The sequence below is a fragment of the Sturnira hondurensis genome, unplaced genomic scaffold (assembly GCF_014824575.4).
Source record: "Sturnira hondurensis isolate 20B ecotype Veracruz unplaced genomic scaffold, ASM1482457v3 Scaffold0013541, whole genome shotgun sequence".
NCBI classification, from domain to species: Eukaryota; Metazoa; Chordata; class Mammalia; order Chiroptera; family Phyllostomidae; genus Sturnira; species Sturnira hondurensis.
The window spans coordinates 1,299,222-1,323,153 of NW_028086172.1; the positions used below are offsets into that span (position 1 = coordinate 1,299,222).

At 34.8% G+C, this 23,932-nt stretch overlaps 1 protein-coding gene across 2 annotated transcripts in view; it reads right to left on the reverse strand.

Moving 5' to 3' along the window:
- Positions 1–23,932, reverse strand: part of DACH2 (dachshund family transcription factor 2) — a 469,220-nt gene that overhangs the window by 328,921 nt on the left and 116,367 nt on the right. For both annotated transcript variants that reach the window (XM_037061876.1, XM_037061875.1), the window contains exon 2: positions 10,797–10,835. In XM_037061876.1, the coding sequence (XP_036917771.1) occupies positions 10,797–10,835 (39 nt within the window). The remainder of the gene's footprint in view (positions 1–10,796; positions 10,836–23,932) is intronic.

Here is a 23,932-nt window from a genome sequence, read left to right on the forward strand (position 1 = left end):
TTCACTCTAAGAAGACAACTAACCCAATTAAAAAATGGGGAAAGGACTTGAACAGACACTTCTCCAAGGAGGACATACAGAGGATCCAGAGACACATGAAGAGATGCTCAATATCGCTTGCTATCAGAGAGATGCAAATTAAAACCACAATGAGATAACACTTTACACCGGTGAGAATGGCTATTATAAAGAAAGCAATAAACAACAAATGTTGGAGAGGGTGTGGGGAAAAGGGGACTCTGGTCCACTGTTGGTGGGATTGCAGACTGGTACAACCACTATGGAAAACAGTAATTTCTCAGAAAACTAAAATTGGACTTGCCTTTTGACCCAGCAATTCCACTGCTAGGATTGTATCCTAAGAACCCTAAAACACCAATCCCAAAGAACATATGCACCCCAATGTTTGTAGCCGCACAATTTACAATAACCAAAAGCTGGAAGCAACCTAGGTGCCCATCAGTAAATGAATGGATCAAAAAAACTATAGTACATATACACAATGGAATTCTATGCTGCAGAAAGAAAGAAGGAGCTCCTACTTTTTGCAACATCATGGATGGAACTGGAAAGCATTTTGCTGAGTGAAATAAGCCAGGTGTTGAAGGACAAATACCATATGATCTCACCTTTAACAGGAAGCTAAACAACAAAACAAACAAGCAAGCAAAATATAACCAAAGACACTGAAATAGAGAACAGGCTGACAGTGACCAGAAGGAAGAGGGGAGGGAATTTCAAGGGAAATAAGGGAGGGATTTAGAGGAACATATATAAAGGATACATGGACAACAACTGAGAAGGGTGGAAATGGGAGGGAGGGGGGAGCATGGGTGTGGGATGGGATGGGAATAATAGACAGAAAACGGTACTTGAAAAATAATTAAATAAATTTAAAAAATAAAAAAAACAATATCACACTCAAGCATGTCATAGCACATTTTAGACGAGTTGGGCGCGTTCAGGGTGGTATGGCCATAGACATCATAGCACATTTTAGATGAAATGTTCAAGTTACAACTATAAATTATGACACCCATGTTATTACCCTACCAACATCACTCAAGCAGGCCTTATTTCTGCTGGACCCTGTAGACTGTCTACAAGAGAAGAACTACTTCAGATCAAAAGACACACACAGACTAAAGTAAAGGGATGGAAAGGGATATATTATGAAAATGGAAACAAACAAACAAGTAAAAGATGTGGTAGCAATACTTAGACCAGACAGAATATACTTTAAAACAAAGGCTATAGAATGAGACAAAGAAGGACCCAACATTCCACTTCTGGGTGTTTATCAAAGAAACCTAAAACACTAAATCAAGAAACATATGCATCCATATGTTCATTGCAGCATTATTTACAGTAGCCAAGAAATGGAAGCAACCAAAGTTTCCAACAATAGGTAAGTGGATAAAGAAGTAGTGCATATACATTATGGAACATGTCTCAGCCATAAAAAAGAATGAAATCTTGCCATCTGCAACATGAATGGACCTAGAGGGTATTGTGCTGAGTGAAATAAATGAGACAATGGAAGACAAATCCCAAATGATTTCACTTGTATGAGGAATGTAAAGAACAATATAAATAAGCAAACAAAACAGAAACAGACTCATAGATAGAGAACAGACTAATGCATCAGATGGGAGGGAGGTTGGGGAGAATGGGTGAAAAAGGTGAAGGGATCAACAAGCACAAACTGGTAGTTACAAAATAGTCACAGGAACGTGAAGTACGACATAGGGAATATATTCAATAATACCCTAATAATAACAATGGTGCCAAAAGGGTTTATTGTGTCATCACTTAGAAAGTAATATAATGTCTGATCACTGGGTTATGTACCTGAAACTAGTATAATAGTGTATATCAACTGTAATCGAAAAATAAAAATTATTTAAAGTAAAAAACATAATAAAAACAAAGAAAGCCTTCCTGTTAAAGGTGAGATCATATGGTATTTGTCCTTCAACACCTGGCTTATTTCACTCAGCATAATGCTTTCCAGTTCTATCCATGATGTTGCAAAAGGTAGGGAGAGGGGAGGGAATTTCAGGGGAAATAAGGGAGGGATTTAGAGGAACATATATAAAGGATACATGGACAACAACTGAGAAGGGTGGAAATGGGAGAGAGCGGGGAGCACGGGGGTGTGTGGGATGGGATGGGAGTAATAGACAGAAAACTGTACTTGAAAAATAATTAAATAAAAAAATTGGGGAAAAAACTAAAAACAAAGAAATCCTGGCATTTGTAACAGCATGGATAAATCTGGAGGTCATTATACTAAGTGAAAAAATAAAATCACTATCTTTTATATACTTAACATGTTAGATACATCAACTTGTGATTTAATGGGTATTTGTAAAAACTCTTGCAGCACAAAAAATATAAAAATTGTTATTTTTGTTTTTATGATAATTTTACTTTATGTAGCATAAACATATAGATATCTTAACCAACTATATTATAGTAATAAACTATTTGGCTAGAACTACCCATTTTAAATAAAAATGTTCAAAGCATTTGATTTTATCATATAAAGTCAAAGAATAACTTTGTTCATATATTTAAATAGAAATATTGTCTATCAGAAGAGTGTTTTGTAATGATAAATCAATTCAAAATGCTGTAAACTCCCTTAATTGCAACAAATCAAAGAATGGTTGCTTCAATATTTTATCTTATAACAGTTTTTACATTACACTTCTTAAAAAATCTGGAATACTGCATATCAGATGATCTAGCACTTTGTATCATAAATTATTAAAAATATATCACATGAATCTGTTGATTCAACTGCATAACTTTTTACATCTCAGTTTCCAATGAATTTATTTTATATCAATTCTTTAAAGTTTTATAGCTAAACTACTTTTATACTTGCTCACTTCTGAGCATTAGAATTAGGTACAGAATAAAAATTCCAAATGACAATCTAAAGTCAGAGCCAATCTTTAGAGTCCTAATATGCTGAGAGGTGGAGAGCACTTTGAGTAAGGTACTCTGTATTGAAAGCTTGGTGTTATCAAAACTGAAAGCAAGACACGTCTTTAGGGCACTCACATGTATCTGTAGAGCTTTAGAGCATGTTGCCATGGAACATAATTCCTTTAAGGACCACAAACTAAAGAACGGCCATTTTGGCATAATAGTCCCATTTCTTAACATTACTTTGTCGCATTCATCAAGATGTATAACAAACCCTACCAATTTAGGAACAATACCCTGCCTTTTCAGTTGCATTCATACTGGATCTTAGAATCAACTCCATTTTAACAACTAATTAGTTACACTGACAAACTTTTAAGAATAGTGCTCACGATTTTAGAAAATGTCACTACTCTCCCCATAAATTAATGATATGTTCCCCATTGCACAATAAGGGGTGGTTATGAGCCTTTCCTCTCCATCCTGTCTCAGGCATTTAGTTAAATCTACCCTTCGTCCTCCAGAGAGATTCATGCTCTGTCACCCTACTCCCTGGAATTGAGATATATGGATATTGTAGCAGTTCCTTAATTTTCACATCTCTAGGCAACTCACTTTAAAAGAAAGGACAGATTTCACCCAAACATTCAGACAAGTATCCTACTCCAAAAGTCTGTTTTTCTCCTATCATGCTACTGTCCTTTCATTTATGTTAAAGAAACACACAGCCTGAGACCTAATGTATTGCACCTTCACATTATTAAATGTAACATGCAGAACATTGCATTATTATGCTACACATGCCTGAGGAATTTTAGTATTCACAGGATTATGGTAATTAAGTCTTCCTTCACTTTGGGTGATGTGACACTTGCTTGACTATAATGTCACTCCACTTAAAGTCTGTGTAAACAACATTATCTTAGTCACTCTGCATTACATTTCCAACTGTGAGCAAAATTACTAGGTCAGAGTGGACAAGAATGTAAGTAATCCCAAAGAAACATCATGTAAATGACTTGCTCAAGGTTCAAATTGGATTTTCAATAAGCAAAAGGGAATATTTTTATACCCATATTATAGCATTATTATCTAGATGCCATCTGTGGCAAAGCACATGGGTATTCTTGGAGACAGTGGTAATGACAAACGTGTCCATGATTTTGATGTTTTGTGGATAAGAGATAAATGTTGTTTGCCAAGGCTTTGTTTAGGCTAACAAAAGCATAGGTACTCAGAAAGGGGGAGTACATAAAACAACTGCAAATGGTTTTGTAAATAAAGATCCATTAACATCTCAAATACAAATGATGTGTTTTTTAGAAATACAGATGATAAAGGCAATACAACAATGTTTATACTCCATCCTTTCCTATTTTTATAAATATTCAGCAACCATAATATTTATTTTTTTGAAAGTATAGTAGTGATTTCCCAATAGTGTTGTCAGCCACCAAGATGTGCTGTCTTGGAAAAGTTTTGACCTATAGAAACAAGCTTAAAGGCTTTGGGATATCTTGCATTGTAAGTGATTTATTTAGTGCTTATTCAAAATATTAGAAAACCTGATTAAATCTCCACATAGGATAAGTAGGATCTGGCCCAAAAGAATCAAGATTAACTTGGCACAAGTTCCTCTTCACTGAACTAGTGAGGTGATACAATAAGCAAAAGAGTGATTTTTAGAGTATGATTTAAGTATAAAACAGGTTGCCAATTAGCAAAACTAGCAATAGAAGTTCTCAAATAAGTAAGTGCCTCACAGTTCACAAATAGATCAAAGTGGGTAAAAACCCTCAAAGGCAACTTATGTGGGATTCTCTAGGCTTATTGTCACATTTGGACAATGAGGTATACATATGTGAACTGTATTAATCTGGAGATCATCTGAACAAAGTGTGTGAACCACAATTTTCTTGTATTTTCTGATGTTGAAACTCTGTAGGAGGTCAATTCACTCCCTAGAAATGCCATAGTCAAAAAGTTTTCCCAGGACTGCTTATAGAAAGAGAGGCCCCTAAAAATGTCTCCATCACAAGACATGAACTGATTTCCATTTTGTTTGCTGGAATTGCCACCTTTCATGGTAGAAGCTTCACTAAAAATGTAACTCTGTTCAATGTCCTCATAGGTAAACAGTTTACTTTCTAAAAGTCATTAAAAATAATAGGCATTCTATACTAGTGATAGGGAATATTTGTGTGTGTGAATGTGTGAGTACATGTGAGTGTTTCTGTGATATAATTTGCAATTATGGGAGTTTACATAAAATCAGTTTTAACTAAATCCTTATTAAACTTTATATAGTCTGTTACAATATTGGACAAGTTTCTAACTGAATATTCTTTCCGATGCTCATAGAATCTAAGAAAGCCTGCAAGCTGTTTGTTAAATCTCAGGGTAAAGATGCAGATCTTTCTAATCAAAAGTCTCGGCAAACACAATATCCTATTACTAACCACCATACCCCAAGAGGAAACACAGAATGTAGAGAATAGTCAACCTGAATCCTCCCCTCTCTATAAGTAGCTATATGCAGCACCATAAAAGCACTGTTGGAATCAAATCTTAAGGGAGCTGAAAATACCAAATGTCCTCTCCTTTGAATCTCAAATGGGCATACAAAGATGTTGAAAAGAAACACAAAGCCATAACAGCGAGTCCTTGTTTTCATTGTATTTCAGTATTTGTGATGTAATGCTTCAGAGTGGGAAACACTGAAGATGAATTCAAGATGGCGTGCTGTCACTGTCTAGTGCTTCTAATGCTGAGATCCTGCTCCCATCCTCTATCCCACCTCCTATTGTCCTTGAATGAAGGGAAACACAGAGATAAATGGGAAAACTTATGATCTTAACAAAGCCAGAGGGTATGCAACAGTTTTCACAAATTGATAAAATGTGATTTTGTCTTTATGTTTTATGCACAATAAGTAAATTATAGATTCAAGGAAAAGGGAAATATGTATCATAGATCAAAGGTTATAGTATATCTCTAAGAGTTTGCTTATCCAATATCCTAATTTTACACATGCAACAGCTGAAGTCCCAAGCTACAGAGTTATTTGCAGCGTTAGGACCATGGACTTCCGACTTTTTTTCTAGAGTTCTTCTTCCTGCCACACTATCTCATATCAAATGGGGCTTCATGAGAAAGTGCCTTGTAACCTGGCAAATACAAAATTAAGTAGAATCCTTTTGCTTATCTGAGCCATATGTTTTAAAATGAAAAATAATGACACAAATAGTATCAGTAAATATTGTTGTGTACACTAAGTGATAAGAATCAATCTTTCAAATGTATGTATAATCATGAAAGAGAATCAATAAAAAGAATTTTGCTTTTATTTAAAGGAATTCTTTGTTAAAAAATATCCACTACACTGGCAAGAATGTGGAAGTGGACTATAATGCTTGTGGGAGTGTAAATGAGAATACCTTTAGAGAGAACAATTTGGCAGCAACTGTTAAAGATGAAGTAGTGCAGTCCTAGCTGAATAGCTCATTTAGACTGTCTTCCCAATACACCAAAGTTGTGGGTTTGATCCCCAGTCAAAGCACATGCTAGAATCAACCAATCAATGTTTCTCTGTGTGTGTGTGTGTGTGTGTGTCTCGCTCTCCCTTTCTCTGTTTAATTAATTAATTTTAAAGTTCAACTTGTGCATAGCCCACAACTCCACAATTTCACTTCTAGGTTTATTCACCAGAGAAGCCTTCCCACATTGGCACAAGAAAATATGAAGCCTATTACACCACTGTTTGTAACAACAAAAATTTGAGAACAACCTAAATGTCTGTTGGTATGGTAAGGAATTATCAAAGTGTATACTCATACACTGAAATAGTAGTGGACAATAAAAAATTAATAAATTAGACATACATAAATCAACCAACCTAGATAAATCTCGAAAATATAATGAGAAAATAATTACAAAAAGATAGCACAGTTTTAAACCATTTCAAAACACAAAACACTTTTCAAAACACAAAACTTAATACATGTATACATATATAATTGGAAAAATTTCACAGCAATGCTACACACCAATAGAAGATAATGATGACCTCCAGAAGAGGGTGAGCAGAAAGGAGATTCATGTTAGACATACCATTAATGCTTTACAGCTACAGCTTTGCTTTTTTAAATTGAGCCATGAATCAAATGTAGCAAAACATAGACCTTATTATTGGTCCACAGCTGTCTCTCATTATTTCCTGCTCTTTCTAGTTGAACTACATTCTAATTCATCTCACTAATTTATTACACAATAGAAATGATGTTACCAAATTGACTTCAGAATAGAAATACCATTTTTCAAAAAGTCAGAAATATTCACTACAAGTATTTATATATAATTATGTTTATATATAATTAAACAGGATGTTTTGGTACTAAGTATGATTCCAGTTGTCAGGTATTCAAAGTACATTTATCCAAGGCACATAAGCTTTGAAATAGGACTGCCCTGATGCCTGGCTCTAGTATCTGTAGGCTGTGTGGCCTTGGATAAGTCACTTAATGTTCTCTGAGCTTCACTATGATCTCTAAAACAAGGATCACAATAACAACATCTACCTTGTAGGGGTGTTATGATGATTAAATGAACTAATAAATGGGAACTCACCTGGGATATCATGTTTGAAGAATATTAGATATTATAATGTCATGTCAAAAATAGTACTAGCAACTCATCAAAATTTATACTGAATTATCCTATTTATATGTCAACACTGGTCAAATGCATCAAATAATTATTCATTTTTAAAATTCTCTCCTTTGAGAATTAACCAAAGAACTAAGATTTTCCAGTTCTGAGAGTTTTTATGGAACAGTTTAATTTTTCAGTATATTTAAATAGAGTTCATCCCTATCAAAAATGAGGGTGGGCAGATTTTAGTTAATTTAGTATTTGAGATTGTGCATTCTTTTCTTTCTCTTTTCTCACTTTTTATAAAGTCTTCAATACAATTCTCATCAGAAATGACAATGTCAATTTACCACTCTAAGAATTTATACAGGTTGTTAAAGCAGGTTTAGCAGTGGGGTATTTTTCTTTTTCTTTTTTTTTCCTAGAGAGATTGGAATTTAATTGTTTCCTTTCTAGACAAATATGCTTTCGGATTGCCAGCGATGAAAGGGGCATACAGATGTCGAAAGCATTGCAGCACAGTGGGATTATGTGCTGAGGTCCAGGGCAGGACAGACAAACAAGCCAAGGCTCAGATCGGTCAAACAGTTACCTCATAATAAAATCTCAAATGACCAATTTTGTTTTATCTTTGCCAATGCCTATGAAAAGTTCAAATGAAGTTTTGTTGTGTTAACTACTTACATTTCTCTTTTTCTTATTTTAACCATTTGTAAAAATAAAGGAACTTCACTTGATAAAATTGGAAAAGTGTTTAAAGGCAAGCCAACTTAAAAGAAAACAATACATGCTACAGACATTGCTTTCTTCCTATTGAAGCACCATTAATTGGGCCTTAATTAGAGGGTTTAATTATGGTATGTGACAGAACCGATACTTTAATAATTTAGGACATGTGAGTAATGATTTTTCATACTGTGCTTCATTGATAGATATGAAAGCAAAAAAAAATTAGAATTTTGTCTTAATTTTCAAACCTCATTAAGGAAAACTATCTTGGCTATTTCCATGTGGCAGTAAAATCACAAACTGCATAATTGCTATTTTGAGTACCCGGAGAATTACTTACAAGCACTCCACTTATAATTTATTTACTTTATAGGAATTTTCCGTCATCAAGATCTTTGGGTGCCTTTATAATACACTGTGATTTTGTTCAAAATTGCAGCATCTACAATGCAAAATTTACAGTTTCAAGCAGAGGTAGCAAACTGACAGCTCTGGGCAGATCCAGACCACAGATGGGTTTTGTTTTGCCTGCATAATGTTGCTTTTTTTCCTTTTTATTGAGTTAGTTACCAACAATTAAGAATTACGTGAATTTCACATAAAAATCTGGTTTCCTGGCTTCTCTTGAAAAGTCAAATCTTAACAATACTGGGCCTGCATTCCCACATGGTAGCAATCAGCTGAGCTGAGTAAACGCTGCCACCTTTGAAAAGAGTGTAAGTCACCAGAGTCCCCACCTCTCCCTATTGTCTGGTTTCTCTGTAGTTTCTGGGAATCAGTCGGTACATATACTTCAAAAACATTTCCCAGTTTTCCTCAGGTTACAGTAAATGTGAAAACTCATCATATAATGTAACATGTGTTATGATTAATCAAAAAATAAATATATACAGTTATTAAACGATTGCTATGCTTAATTAAAAGTGAAAAGTTGGCATTAATTTGCATGGCATTTCTCTCAGAAAATAAAAAGAAAGTGAAAGTCCATTTCAATGCCTGATTTCAATTTCATTCATATAAAATCAAATGCACTTACTTTTAATATCTCAAATCTAAAATGCAAAACTCAATCCATTTAAAGTCTTTCCATCTTTCCATTAAAAAAATCTTTCATTCATGAAAACTGCTGGGTCCCTGTCTGCTCAGCATCAAAGTTGCAGCCTAACAAAACAGTGTGGCACTTAAGGAGGCACATCCACTGGTTCAGGTCACTTGGGTATTATTCAGTGTGCATGAGATTTAAGAGTAATATTTAGTATAGACTAGATCCTGGAAACACCACTGTAGTGATTTCCATTTTCTATGTAGAAAACCCAGACTAATCATACAGAGTGGCCTCAATCTGCTCCACAGCTCAAAGGGAGGGGAAAGGCCAAGGGTGATTTAACCTGAGAAGGGTATGTGGAAGAGAAGATGGAGCACTATGGCCAGGCAATATCAAAATGCACTTCAGCACCATGGGGTGCTCTCCTTCTTTGCCTCTCTGAGGTACTGCCCAGCTTTGCCCCAATACAGCCACAAAGGTATAAGGCCGGAAGCAATATGTTATCTCTGATTGCAATTTCACTGAAATAATTATAGATATTTTAGGAAGTTTCAAGCATAAATCTTGTTATTTAAATATTTAAATTTTTAAAGTATTTTCAAATATTAAAATAGTATTTTCCAAATATGAAAAATGCTAATATAAAAAAGCATTTTCACAAAAACAATTCCCAAATTTTAGAACCACTTATTAAATTATTTAAACTATTAATACATGTTAAACATTAAATATATAAAATATTTAATATTTATTAAAATATTTAAAAAGTATCTTCACAAAACGATAATTTCAAATCTTTTAGAACCACTAGCACATCTATAAAATATATCCATGCTTAATGCTTAGAACAACTCTGAAAGTTAGAACTGTGGGTTTTTTGCAAATTAAAAAAAAAAACTATAGCACACTTAATAGCCTGTGCTGCCCTGCAAAAGTGAATGTACCTTCCTAAGCATTTCAGAGCCACGAGGTTGGTGAATTACTTTCCCATTATTTTACATACATGCCAAGGTTTCTACATCAGTGACCTCACTCAACTCCCATCCCTGCTGCAGTCTTTCTCTAGCTCCTACTGTAATTCCCAGGGAAAGGCTTGCTTTCTCTGGCCGGAACTCATCTCTCCAGTGGTTCTGGGAGCTACTCTCAATGAATAGATAGGAGTGGTCACTAATTGGCAAGAGTGAATTTGAGGAGACCCCAATTAACTATAGCCCTGAAATGGGTACACAGGTTCAAATTAACTATTTGGATTTTCTATCGTATTATTAACTAACAAGGAAGCTTCAACACTTGCTGCTGAAATTTTTAAATGGCTCTACTTTCCTACCTTAGTAAGCAAAGTACAGGTAACCAAACTACAGCAGTTGGGCTCAGTCTGTACAGGATCCAGGACATTCCCAGGAAGTTGATTTTTAAAAAATAAATACATAAATACCTGTTAACAGCTTGTTTTCTTGTCATTTGCCTCTTCCTTCTAAAAGGAGAGTGTAGCAAAAAATAAATAAATAAAACTGGTTAATTGAGAGTTCTGGTTAATTAGCTTCCAACTAATCAAGGCTTTATTATATTTCACAAAAAATCTTCTTAAATTTTTCAGAAATTTTAGATAGGTTACACACAATGAAACACCAGCAGGGAAGAGCACAAAGGAGGTAGGAAAGCCTGAATTGCTACCCAACAGTATTTTAAATGTATAGATAATGTTGTTATATTCTGGTCTAATCCACACTGAATAAGGAATAATGTGAAATGTCATGTGATTTAGGGCTTTTCTATATATGAAGGCAAGAAAATAAGGTTATAGATTTCTGTGGAAGGAAATGGCCTCGGGTCGTAACAATTCCAGAAAAGAGTCAGCAATATTATGTCTTTTCCCTTGCTCTCAAGAGCCTTCTTCCCATCCCATTAGGTATTCCAATACTTTTTAGAGAAAAAAATCTCCCCAGTTTTTTCACTTTTTTTTTTTGGCCAACAGGATGATGAAAGTAAGCCAATCTGAATGTTATGCCTTAATTTCCTAAACATGGAGCCATTAATCACTCAGCTTACACTACACTGGTTTCTGTAGAAATACTGAACTATCTTTCATCTTCCCTCAAAGGGTTACCCACGCACACGTGCATGCACACACATGCACACACACACATACAGTCACACACACACGTACAAAAGAAATCAACAAAAAAACATAATTAGCTTAGTTAATGAAACAACCATTCTTTCCAGTAGTATATTTCTCAGCATTCCCAAGCCCTTTAATTAAGAACAATGAAATCTAAAATACCATGCTAAAAAAAAAAAAACTACAAGGAGCCTTAATGCACTTATTAAGTATGGAAACAGGAACCTCCCTATAATGCCCAGTACAAATATCATCACCTTTTTATAATCTTTGGTTCTAATAGCCTTTTTGTTGAAAGTCTCCTTTCAGGTTTTTTGTTTGTTTGTTTGTTTGTTTTTGAAAGACAATGGCTTCCCTGCTTAAAGGTCTGTAGAAAGATTCCTAAATAAACCACAAATGCAAATATACATTTAGGGCTGCTGGGGAAAGGAGGTGGGAGGTGAGCCTTTATTTCGCCTACTTGACTGACAGAACTATTTGATTTTGCTTTATACAATAGTTCACTCTCCCAACCTGTTTTGAAATGACACTTTCTTTTTTAAAAGACTTTATTTATTTAATTTTAGAGAGACGAGAAGGGAGGGAGAAAGAAAGGGAGAGAAACATGAATATGCACTTGCCTCTCACATGCCCCCCACTGGAGACCTGGCCTGCAACCCAGGCATGTGCCCTGACTGGGAATCAAACCAGTGACCCTTTGGTTTCTAGGCTGGTGCTCAATCCACTGAGTTACACCAGCCAGGGCTGTGAAATGACACTTTATTAAAGCAAAATATACTCACACACACCAAGTCAATGCTTGTTCTTTCTTTCTTTTAAAAAAAAGTTATTTTATTTTAATTGATGTTCAAGTACAGTTTTCTGCCTTTTACCCTCATCTGAGGCCACACCCCCAGCCCTCCCCACCTCTCTCCAATTCCACCACATCCTTGTTATTGTCCATGTGTCCTTTATACTTGTTTCTGCAAACCCTTCCCCTTCTCTCCTGAAATTCCCTCCCCTCTCCCCTCTGGTCATTGTTAGCCTGTTCTTACTTTCTTCATCACAGAATCATTGGACTGAAGTATTTTAGTCCTTTTGAAGATAAATTTAAAATTCACTATCAAATTTCACATAATGTGTCTTCCCTTGGATGTGAAGTTAACTAAATAGAGTGCTACTTTTGCTAATTCTTCACAAAGAGGAAATTACCTAAAACAGAGCATTTTAAAGATACCATCAACTTTTGAGATGATCTAGCCCAATACACTGCCAACTGAACACTAGAAGAACTTCAGTAAAGTGCTGGTGGGTGGTAGAAGGAAAGATAAGAGGGAGCCATTCTTTCATGTGCCTACCAAATATATTGTTTGGTCTGGCCAGAACTTCTAAAATATAAAAACTTTACATAAAACCTGAATTTGTAGGTGGTTCTGTAACAAAAAAGGAATGTCTGAAAACACTGGTCCCACATAGTCACTGGCTCAGCAGAAATAGATGAAGTAGAGAGAGAAGCAATGTCTACCCATAGATGGAGTATGCACTTCTCTATCTCCTATAGATCCTATCATTTACTATGATCTTACACCTAAATCTCTAAGCAAATTTATGTAATCTCCTTGGTTCCAGTAGAAATTTGAGTTGTTTGGTCATTATTTTAATGTTATTTACTCAGACTTTAATCAATTGGCCAAAAGACAATGTGAATGAAAACTGCTAGATTGTTTATCTACCTGAAAAGTCATATGCACTGTTTTTAATGAAGAAAACCAAGCTTTTGACTCTTGACATCAATACCATTTTACTATTTTTCACATACAGAAAAGCATCTAAAGCTAATTGTATTAGAAGAAAATAGATTTGATAAAAATAAACTCTGCTTACACTCAGAGAAACTGTCGTTCAATCAGAGTAGGAACAATAAATTTAAAATTCCAAATGACCAATAAAATGTTTCCGATGCTTTGATATACATAAACATTGTGAAATAACTGTACACCTAAAATATCTACAATTTTTATTTGTCTATTATACCTCATAAAGGTAAAAATAATGTTCCCTATGCTTTGAAATTGGAGTCAACTGTTAACCTGGCACACTGCCATATTTCAGGTTCATTTTGGCTTTAGTTGTTCCTTAGACAAGATTCTTTGATCATACAATGTTTCTCAGGCCCAATACAATAAACAAAGTGTTGATCTGAGAACAAATTCAACAAATATAGAAGACACAAATCAAGCAAATCAAGCAATACCCTGCCCTCCCCCCAACTTCACCTATAAAGGATGAATGGCTAGTATCCAGGTGTTACTTTTTTAGGTTCTCTTTGGAGGTTTTTTTCAATCATTTGAATAGTTGTCTTTCCGCTGTTGGAGCTTTCAGGGAGTTTTCCCTACTCTTAACTAATAACTTCATTCATTTTATGCCACCCCTTGCTCCATAGCAGCTGTTATAAAGCTATTTAATCTTGTTAGGAATGCTGAAAATTCTTTGACAAACCCAGTATGTTAAAAGAAACTGAAAATCTCTTTTATTATAAAACAGTAAAAATAAAAGCCAGAGTATTTTAGGTATCTTTAAGTTCAGAGGGCATCTGAACAAACTATTGATCACTCGTCTCCAAAAGGTCCATCAAGGAACATGTAGAAAGGACATATGGACAATGCCAAAAGGGGGTTTGAGGGTGGGAGGCCGGGATGGGTAGGGTGGGGAGCCGTGGTGGAGTGAAAATGGAGATATCTTACTTAAAACAATAAAAAATAAATTTAGAAAGCCCCAACGCATGCATGATCTCCTGATTCAAGGCCCAAATGATTAAAACTATCATTTTCTTTCTTTTGGGAATTTATTTTTTCCTAGAATTATTTGGAAATCTAAAAAAAAATGATAATTTTAAATATCTGCTGCTTCTTTAAGGTTTTGGTGCATAAGCTTAATTCTTTTAAAAGTCAGATAGATTTAAAGTCAGAGTCCAGAGGAAAACAAAAAGAAAAATTAAATATGGCATAGGGTGATAGCAAAGATAAATGAGCCAATGGCAATTAAACTTGTTTGTAAAAAATGGGTTCCAGGTTATACATATATATTTAACATAGGCTGCCAATATAACTTAAAGAATGCAAGACTCTATACCAGCTCTCTCTGGCAAATGATCCTTTATATAAACTCTGTCTGTCCAGTCTGGGGATCCTCAGTGGGTTCAATGCTATTATTCCTCATATGTCCTACAATAACAAAGAACCTCTGAGATAGGAGTATGGTTCACAGCACCAAATGCATTTTTTCAAGGCAATAATCATAAAAAGTAGAATACTGGTAACTTGTTCTTATAATACAATAATCATTTCAGTATACACAGTATGAATATACATCCCATTGAGGATGAAAACAATTAAATAAATACCTTTAGTCATACTATCAATGTATCCCAAATATTTTTTCATTAATATTGTCCCACATATTCAAAGTTGATAAATATTAGGTACATAAATAAATTCTGATGATTAAGATAACCTACCTGAAACTATTTCAATTCTTTAATGTTCTAAATATCACGATCTCACAAAAGCTTCATAAAAGTTAAAGCACTTAATGCCATGGGCACCTTTGGCAACAATATTTGTGTTGGGAATGTTTCTCCTTAACAGTCTTTCTACTCATGTTTGTAGGTTTGGCCAAAGACACCATGAAGCACCCTTTGAATCTTATGCCTTGGCCTATATGAAAGGGGCAGTCTAGCCAGGCTTTTATGTGGGATTTTTAAAAAACACTTATTACACTTGTTATATTTTAAATCTTCCCATTGATGATCCTGTCTTGCTGATGTATGTTCAGAATGACTCACAGAAAACACTAAGAAAATGTGGCATGTGAAATGAAACACTAAAGCCCTTTAGACACTGGACACAATCACTGTTTTACCAGCTTTTAAAGTTGATAACTTGGGGTTTGATGGTTTGATATCACACTCAAATGATAGTGAATGGCCTAGTTCCAAACTAGCACACTGCCTAAGTAGAGACCTTAGTAGATTCTGAGCGGCTGATTGAAACACTGTTTGCTTCACATCATTTATAACAATGTATGCAGATTTTCTCTATTTCCTTATTGTAGGTCTACCTTCCCTCCAAAAATGCAATCTCTACAAAAGAATAGGTTGAGGTGTCTTGTTCACTGTTGCACTACAAAATCTAACAAATATGGCACAGAGTAGGTGCCTAATTTACATAAGGACAGTGTCTCGCAGCCAGTCAAGGCCAGGCATGTTCACATGGGACTCAGGCAGATGGTAGAAAATTCACAGAGCTGCCAGGATGCCTGATGTACCTTTATTCTGGGATGGGGTGGTCCAGGGACTCTGCAAGCCATGTGTGGTGCCAAGGGAAGTTCCAACTCCCTTATATACTTTGTGCTCACAAAGCTGGCAGGGTACCAAGATACTGTATAAGGAAGTGTGATTCTGCACGTGCGGGCCCATTCTCAAGGTTATGGAAATATCTGCTTATCATAGTTGCCCAGACATCTGAGTGAGGGAGCCTGACTGACTCCATTTTCTCTACAGACAGCCACAGTGTTTTAGAATATGAAGAAACTCACACTGTATAGCTAAAGTCAATTAGAAACATTGTAAACTCAATCTTAGTTGATGGCAGCAAATATGCTGAATTGTTGATGGGTACAAAAATGTACATTTATTATAAAGTTATTCATGGAGAGAAAGACCATTCTGAAATTTATTTTAATTATACCTTAACTTTTACTAACAGTTGGCTTATTTGCTCAGTGAAGCTTAAATGAGATGAGTAACGCAGACAGTTCTGTAAGCAGAACACAGCTAAGCTGTTTCTAACAAAATGAGTTCATTTGCCAATTGATTGTTCTGGTAATCCTATCTGGTTTAGTCTAGCAGCTAGCTGCAGATGAACACAATTAAGCAGGGTCAGAGCAAAAGGATCCTGGCCTGGATGCACTCTCAATGTATTACTGAGGGGCAGGAGTGGGAATGATGAGGATTATTTATCTGAAAGTCTCTTAAATCCCTCTGTTCATCCCTTGACAAGGACCACTCCACTATCGGAAAATAAAATAACGAAAAAAGCACGTTCTTCGCCAAATAAGATACCAGAGACAGAAACTTAAAGGTACAAATGATCACCTTTTGAAACACTACATACAGTTCATTTATATGTCCAAAATCTCATGTTGACTAATAACATCTTACTGTTATAGTTTTACAGTAAACAGACCATTTTTCTTTGTTAGCTAATAAAGGTTTTGAAACACAGCTCCACTTTGATATACGTAGAGACTGAGTAGTGGTCTTCCACTTGTTGTTTACAATCTCTCTGTCTTGAAATATGACTGAAATGCCCTTTTTTCTTGGTGACTTTTTCCTTGATCATCTTGTCACTTTTATGATATGTAATAAACCAACTTCTTTGAGAGTTAAAGGAAGCTCTTCAAAGATACTATAACTGATATTTAATGGTTTGTATGCTGATCCCATACATGCCACATTTTTCTCCTCATTGTATGATAGCAGACTATTAATTCAATATTTATTCTGTAAATACTTACAGATCCTCAGCTATGTGCAAAAAAGGCGCTTTGCTATGAGTTATGGAAAAAACAAATATCTTTAAGCATGGCCACCAATATCAGAATATTACAATATAAAAAGAGAGATAAATTATGGTCACTCATTGTTATACTGCAAGGCCCTGAGTGATAAACTCCCCTTAATTCCTGGCATAGAGTCAGCACTGAAAAATATCTGATAGCCCTGGATGGGTAGTTCAGTTGCTTAGAGCGTTGTCCCAATACACTATGGTTGTGGGTTCAATCCCTGGTCAGGGCACATACAAGAAACAACCAATAAATGCATGGATAAGTGGAACAACAAATCAATGTTTCCTTCTGTTTCTCTCTCTCTCTCTCTCTCTCTCGCTCTCGCTCTCGCTCTTGCTCTCTCTCTCTCTCATCCTCCCCTCTTTTCTCTCTCTAAAAATCAATGAAAATTTTAAAATATTTGATAAATGAATGTTGAACGCATGGGTGATATAAACTAACAGATATAAGAATTCAGATGAAAGTATCACTTTTACCTGGAGCGGTCAGTGAAGTCTTTATGAAAGATTAAATTTGAATGAGTCTTGAAGGATAGCTAGATTTTAAAGAACAAAGACAGAAAGAGGACCAGAATGATTAAGGAAATAAAAACTGACTGGATGGGCAGAAGGAATTGTTACAAGACAGCCTGCAGGTAAGGCCAGGTAGAAAATTAGTGCAATAGCCTCAAATATCCGCAACATGATGTGACCAGGTTGATAATCAAAAGGAAGAAACATATGTAACAGAAAGTCTAAATCAATCCTAAGAACCCTAAAACACCAATCCCAAAGAACATATGCACCCCAATGTTCATAGCAGCACAATTTACAATAGCCAAGAGTTTGAAGCAACCTAGGTTCCCGTCAGTAAATGAATGGATCAAAAAGCTATGGTGCATATACACAATGGAATTTTATGCTGCAGAAAGAAAGAAGGAGCTCCTACCTTTTGCAACATCATGGAAGGAAATGGAAAGCATTATGCTGGGTGAAATAAGCCAGGTGTTGAAGAACAAATACCATATGATTTCACCTTTAACAGGAAGCTAAACAACAAAACAAACAAGCAAGCAAAATATAAACAAAGACACTGAAATAGAGAACAGGCTGACAGTGACCAGGGAGGAGAGGGGAGGGAATTTCAGGGGAAATAGGGGAGGGATTTAGAGGAACCTATATAAAGGATACATGGACAACAACTGAGAAGGGTGGAAATGGGAGGGAAGGAGGGAGCACAGGGGTGGGATGGGATGGGAGTAATAGAAAACTGTACTTGAAAAATAATTAAATAAAAAATTGGAAAAAATAAAATGAAAAAAATAAAAATAAATAAATCAGGGGTGTCAAACTCATTTTCACTGGGGACCACATCAGCCTCACAGTTGCCTTCAAAGGGCTGAAATAATTTTAGGGCTGTATAAATGTAACTATTCCTTAACGGTTAAGGAGTTGAAATTATATCTGGCCCTTTGAAGGCAACCATGAAGCTGCTATGGTCCCCAGTGAAAATGAGTTTCCCACCCCTCGTCTAAAGCTAGTATTACTATGACTTAAAACTCAAATTAACATGGAGACAAATGACAAATGCTATGGAATAAATGAGAACTCTGAGCTTATCATTTTGTCCATGACAACTTATTTTCCAAGTTCCATGAAATCAGGTTACAAATGAATTTTCAAACAACAACCTATTCAGACAGAACCCTGAAAAAGTCATAAGGGGACTTGGGTATTAGTGCCAAATTACACAATTAAGTAGCTGTGTGACCATGAACAAATAACTTACTTTCTCTAGATCCCACTATACTCGTTTGTAAAACCAGGATTGGATAAACTGACTTCTCTAAACCATCATAACTCAGATGTCCTATGGTTCTCTGCTTCCTAAATTGCCAACTACCTACTAAAAAATACAGGTAGATTAAAATGAAATTCCTTTGAGATATTAGTGGTTATTGCAGCTTAGTTGCCACTCCTGAGGCATACTTCTTCCCATTGGTTTATAGTTATTGCAATGCCTGCCTCTGGTATTCCACTAAGGGGCATATCCTTCCTATGTTTCAGAAAAGAACTAACTACAAATTTTCTACGGAGGAAACAGAAGGGCACTCTTCTGTTTGCACACTAAGAAAGATGGACTTGGAAAAAGCAAAGGAGCACAGTTGTTTGTTTCAACAAGTTTCACTTCTTTTGAAATTTATACATCTTTTACAATAATTTGTAAGGTAACAAAACAAAGTTGACATTATCTATCTCTATGTATATGGCAGTGAGTTTATTTTCAATTAAATCTTCTTCCACCTTGCTCTTTAAAGGTTACAGAAATTCAGGAAACTATCCTGTCCTGGCAGCTCCTACCTTGTAGTCCTAAGGTCAATCTAATTCCCCTTTTCAAATGCTACATCTTTTCTTTAACGTGGTAACTGGAACCAAACATAATAATCTAAGTGGGATGATAAGAATGTTGTAATATCATCATAGATCCTGTAGATTTTTAGATCTTTCTTAGAAACATGTATGTAGGTAAAAAATAAGCTGTCATTTATCAAGAAAGCCACTGTTACTTTCATTTCTCCTGCAGGCAGTTAGTTTTATTTTTGTACTTCCTGATTGGAAAATTCCTATATAGAGAGAGAGTGAATTACACAGTTTGCCTAACACTTACACAGAGAACAGCATGCCACTCCTACTGATGGCTGTGTAGCATCTCACTTCATCCTCTAGATAAAACTGAAAAGAAATGAGTGTCTGTTGATTTTATCATTTAAAATGCAAACATGGCAATGCTGGCCCTATAAAATGTGTTTAGAACTGTTCCTTCCTCTTCATTTTCTTAGAATAGTTTGAGGAGTATTGGTATTAAAATTTACCGGTGATATCTGGACTTTTATTTGTTGGGAAGTTTTTTAAATTACTGATTCAATCTCTTTACTAGTAATCAATCTACTCAGAATTTCTATTTCTTCAAGATTCAGTCTTGGAAGATGGCATGTTTCTAGGAATTAAACAACTAAAAGCAAGAGCCAGGACTAATGGGTATCTCTTTGTAGCAAAAGACTAGGTACACAAAGCACCTAATTACAAAGTGGCTATGATGAACATTTAAAAGGGCTGTATGGCCCTTATCTCTGCCATGAATAAGTTACTATATTACTTTGTAATAGTAAAATTAGGTCAAAATATGCTATTTTTAACATTAACCCCAGTTGCATTATTTTTTTTTCATTTTTAAAAACACATCAACTGAATTACGGCTACATTCTCTTCACTCATGCAGCACTTTGGCACTTTGCACATGCCCTTTGTTCCAGCACTCAGTCCTATACTCATCTCCCTCACTAAGCTAGGCATCTATGAAAACAAACAAACCTAACTTCTAAACACCCCTTTGATAACAAAATCCTTGGTAATAAAGCATTATTAAAGTCCATAGAAGACAGGTTTGATAGAAAGTATTTCAGTTGATGGTCTTGATTTCAAATGTAAATGTCAAGATAAAGCTAACTTCTTCCAGGTCTTACATCAAATATTTGATGCAATGAAATGCTGCTTTCTAATAGAAGTTTTAAAATTAATTTTTATTTCTTTATTACATTTATTATTCCCCAGATTTTGACATAAAGTATTAAAATCTTTATGAACAGAGTTTGCATTTTTGACATCCCACAGTCACAATCCTGTATGAGATCTTTAGGCTTTTACTCTGCTTCCTTGTAAATCTCTTAGTCTTATAGTAATCACATTTTGAGGAATGTCTTTGTAGCTGTGAATGCTTCCCCCTAAAAATCACATCAAGTGGCAAAGAAAGACCACCCAGTTATTTCTGAAGGTGCATTTGCAGGAGCAAACAATACATTTTTGCCCTGCTCCTGAATAGTATGTCCTTATTCCCTCCCACTCACCATTTACCTATTACACTCTTCAGGAAACAAAACTGAAAAAACCCATAGCAATGTCACACAAAATAGACAGACCTTAAATGTTTTACACACAAATGGGGGATAACCCAAAGGTGTTCAAGGCCTTGATTTTCTTCTAAAAGCATCATTTTCTTTAAATGCCTTTAATAGGAAAGAAACTAATGTATCATTTCAATAATCTTTGATGCTAAAAATAAAAATTATAAAAACCATGTGTAACAAAAGGGTTTTTTAATTGTAGAAAATAAAATTGATTTGTAAATTTCAAAAGCCTGCTAATCAAAGCACTTGTTTGGATCCTTCAAATACTGTTATACTTTAAACATTTTATCTGATGAAAATAATATTTGTGTAGAATGCAAACATATGTATATATGTATATGTGTTCCATCCAGATAAACAAAATATTAATAGCAGATCACATACTTTTTCTGAAAATTTTCAAGGAAAAAGATAATTTTATAATTAATAGTCATTGGTAAAATTTTAATTTCTGTCTTTTGCTAAAAGGATAGAATACTAAGAGCAATGTTGTCTATTTATTATTAAATACTGAGTTAGCCAAAAAGTCCATATGATTTTTTTCTGTAAAATAAAAGACACATTTTTTCATTTTCACCAAGAACTTTAGTGATTTGGATATTTTGACTGTGTCAGCTATCTCCTGCATGGTAGAACATTGATTGTTTTCAATTAATATCTTGATCTTATCACTATCAACTTTTACCTGACTGTGGAGCATCATCCAGTGAGAAATCTCCAGCACACAACTTTGCAAACCACTTTTGACACGTTCGATCAGTCACAGCACCTTCTCCATTCACTGCACAAATTTCCTTTTGCATTTCAGTTGTGTGTTTACCTTTCTTGAAATAATAAAGCATAATATACTGAAAATGTCGCTTATTTTCTTCCAGTTTCTATATTAAAATGGCTACACAAAAATTCACCAATTGTTATTTTTTATGTACAGTGATATGACAGCTGTCAATACAATCTAATGAAATTATTTCAAATGAAGTTAAAGACAACTGAGCACTACTAGAGCCATCATATGGGAAAAAAACAAATGAAGCTTCTGGTGAACCCAATAGAAGCAACATGTCTTTATTGAAAACCTTTAAAAATTAGTTATAATATAGATTTGAAAACTGCTTAAATGTTAGGATTAAGCTGGAGTTAGGAAAGGCACATTGTCACAACACACTGAAATTTACCTCACCACCATGTAACATGACAATATCAATAGGATCTTTACATGATCAAAATGTTTTAATGCCAACCACAAAATTGTAAGAAAGATGATCATCATGAGACAAACACACTGCAGAAATAGACAAATTCTATGCCAATAGCCCTGAAACACATAGATACAAAAAAACCACCTTCAAGTAAATATTAGCAAACCCAATTTGACAATATATTTAAAAGTTCATACACCATGATCAAGTGAGTTTTATTCCAGGTGTGATATATGACTTTACCAAAAGGAATGATAACAGTCATGTGATCATCCCAATAGATGCACAAAAAGCATTTGACAAAATTCAACATCCACTTATAATTAAAACTTTCACCAAAGTGGGCATAGTTAAAACCAATACAAAATAACAAAAGTCATATACAACAAGTGCACAGCTATATTATATTCAATGTTGAAAAGCTGAAAGCCTTTCCTCTAAGGTCAGAAACAAAAGCAAGGATGCTCAATCTCATCAACTTTGTTCAACATACTGATGGAAGTTCTAGCCACAGCAATCATGAAAGAAAGAAATACAACATATCCAAATTAAAAAAGGAGAGATAAAACTGTCAGTGTTTTCAGATGGCATGATACTTTATATAGAAAACACTAAAGACTCAAAAAAAAGTATTAGAATAAATGAACTCAGAAATGTTGTAGGACACAAAATTAATGTACACAAACCTGTTGTATATCTATACACCAATAATGAAGGAACAATGAAAAATTAAGAATACAGTCCCATTAACATTGCAATGAAAAGGTTAAAATGCCTAGGAATATTCTTACCTTATTGATTTTAGAGAGACAGAGAAAGAGAGAGAGAGAGAGAAACATTGATTTGTTGTCCTACATATTTATGCATCTATTGGTTGATACCTGTATGTGCCCTGATGGGGGATCAAATCTGCAACCCTAGAGTATGCACACAATGTTCTATCTAACCATATGAGCTACCTGGCCAATGGCCTAAGAATAAATTTAAGTGAGGAGCTGAAATACATGTCCTTTGAAAACTATAAGACATTGATGAAAGAAAATGAAGATGACACAAACAAATGGAAATATATACTGTAATCATAAGTTGGAAGAATTTATATTGTTAAAATATCCATGTTACATAAAGCAATTTATAGATAAAATGCAATCTTTATCAAAATAACAATGACATTTTCCACAGAACTAGAATAAAGAATCTTAAAATTTGTATGAAATTACAAAAGACCTCAAATAGCCAAAGAAATATTAAGAAAAAAGGCAAATGTAGAGTTATTATGCTTCTTGATTGTAAACTATATTACAAAGCTATAGCAATAAAAACAGTATGACACTTTGACAAAAACAGACACATAAATCAATGGAATGAACTACAGAGCCCAGAAATGAACCCACACTTATATGTCATGTAATCTATAACAAATGAGGCAAAAATTATGAAGTGGAGAAAAACACTGTTTCTTAAATTGATAGTGTTGGCTAGGACTTTCAATACTATGTTGAGTAACGGTGGTGAAAATGAACACCCCTGTCTTGTTCCTGCTTTTAAAAGAAGTGCTTGTAGTTTTTGCCCACTGAATATGATGCTGGCAATGGGTTTGTCATACATGGCCTTTGTTACATTGAGATATGTTCCCTTTATTCCCACTTTTTTGAGAGTTGTTGCCATAAATGGGTGCTGCATTTTATCAGATGCTTCTT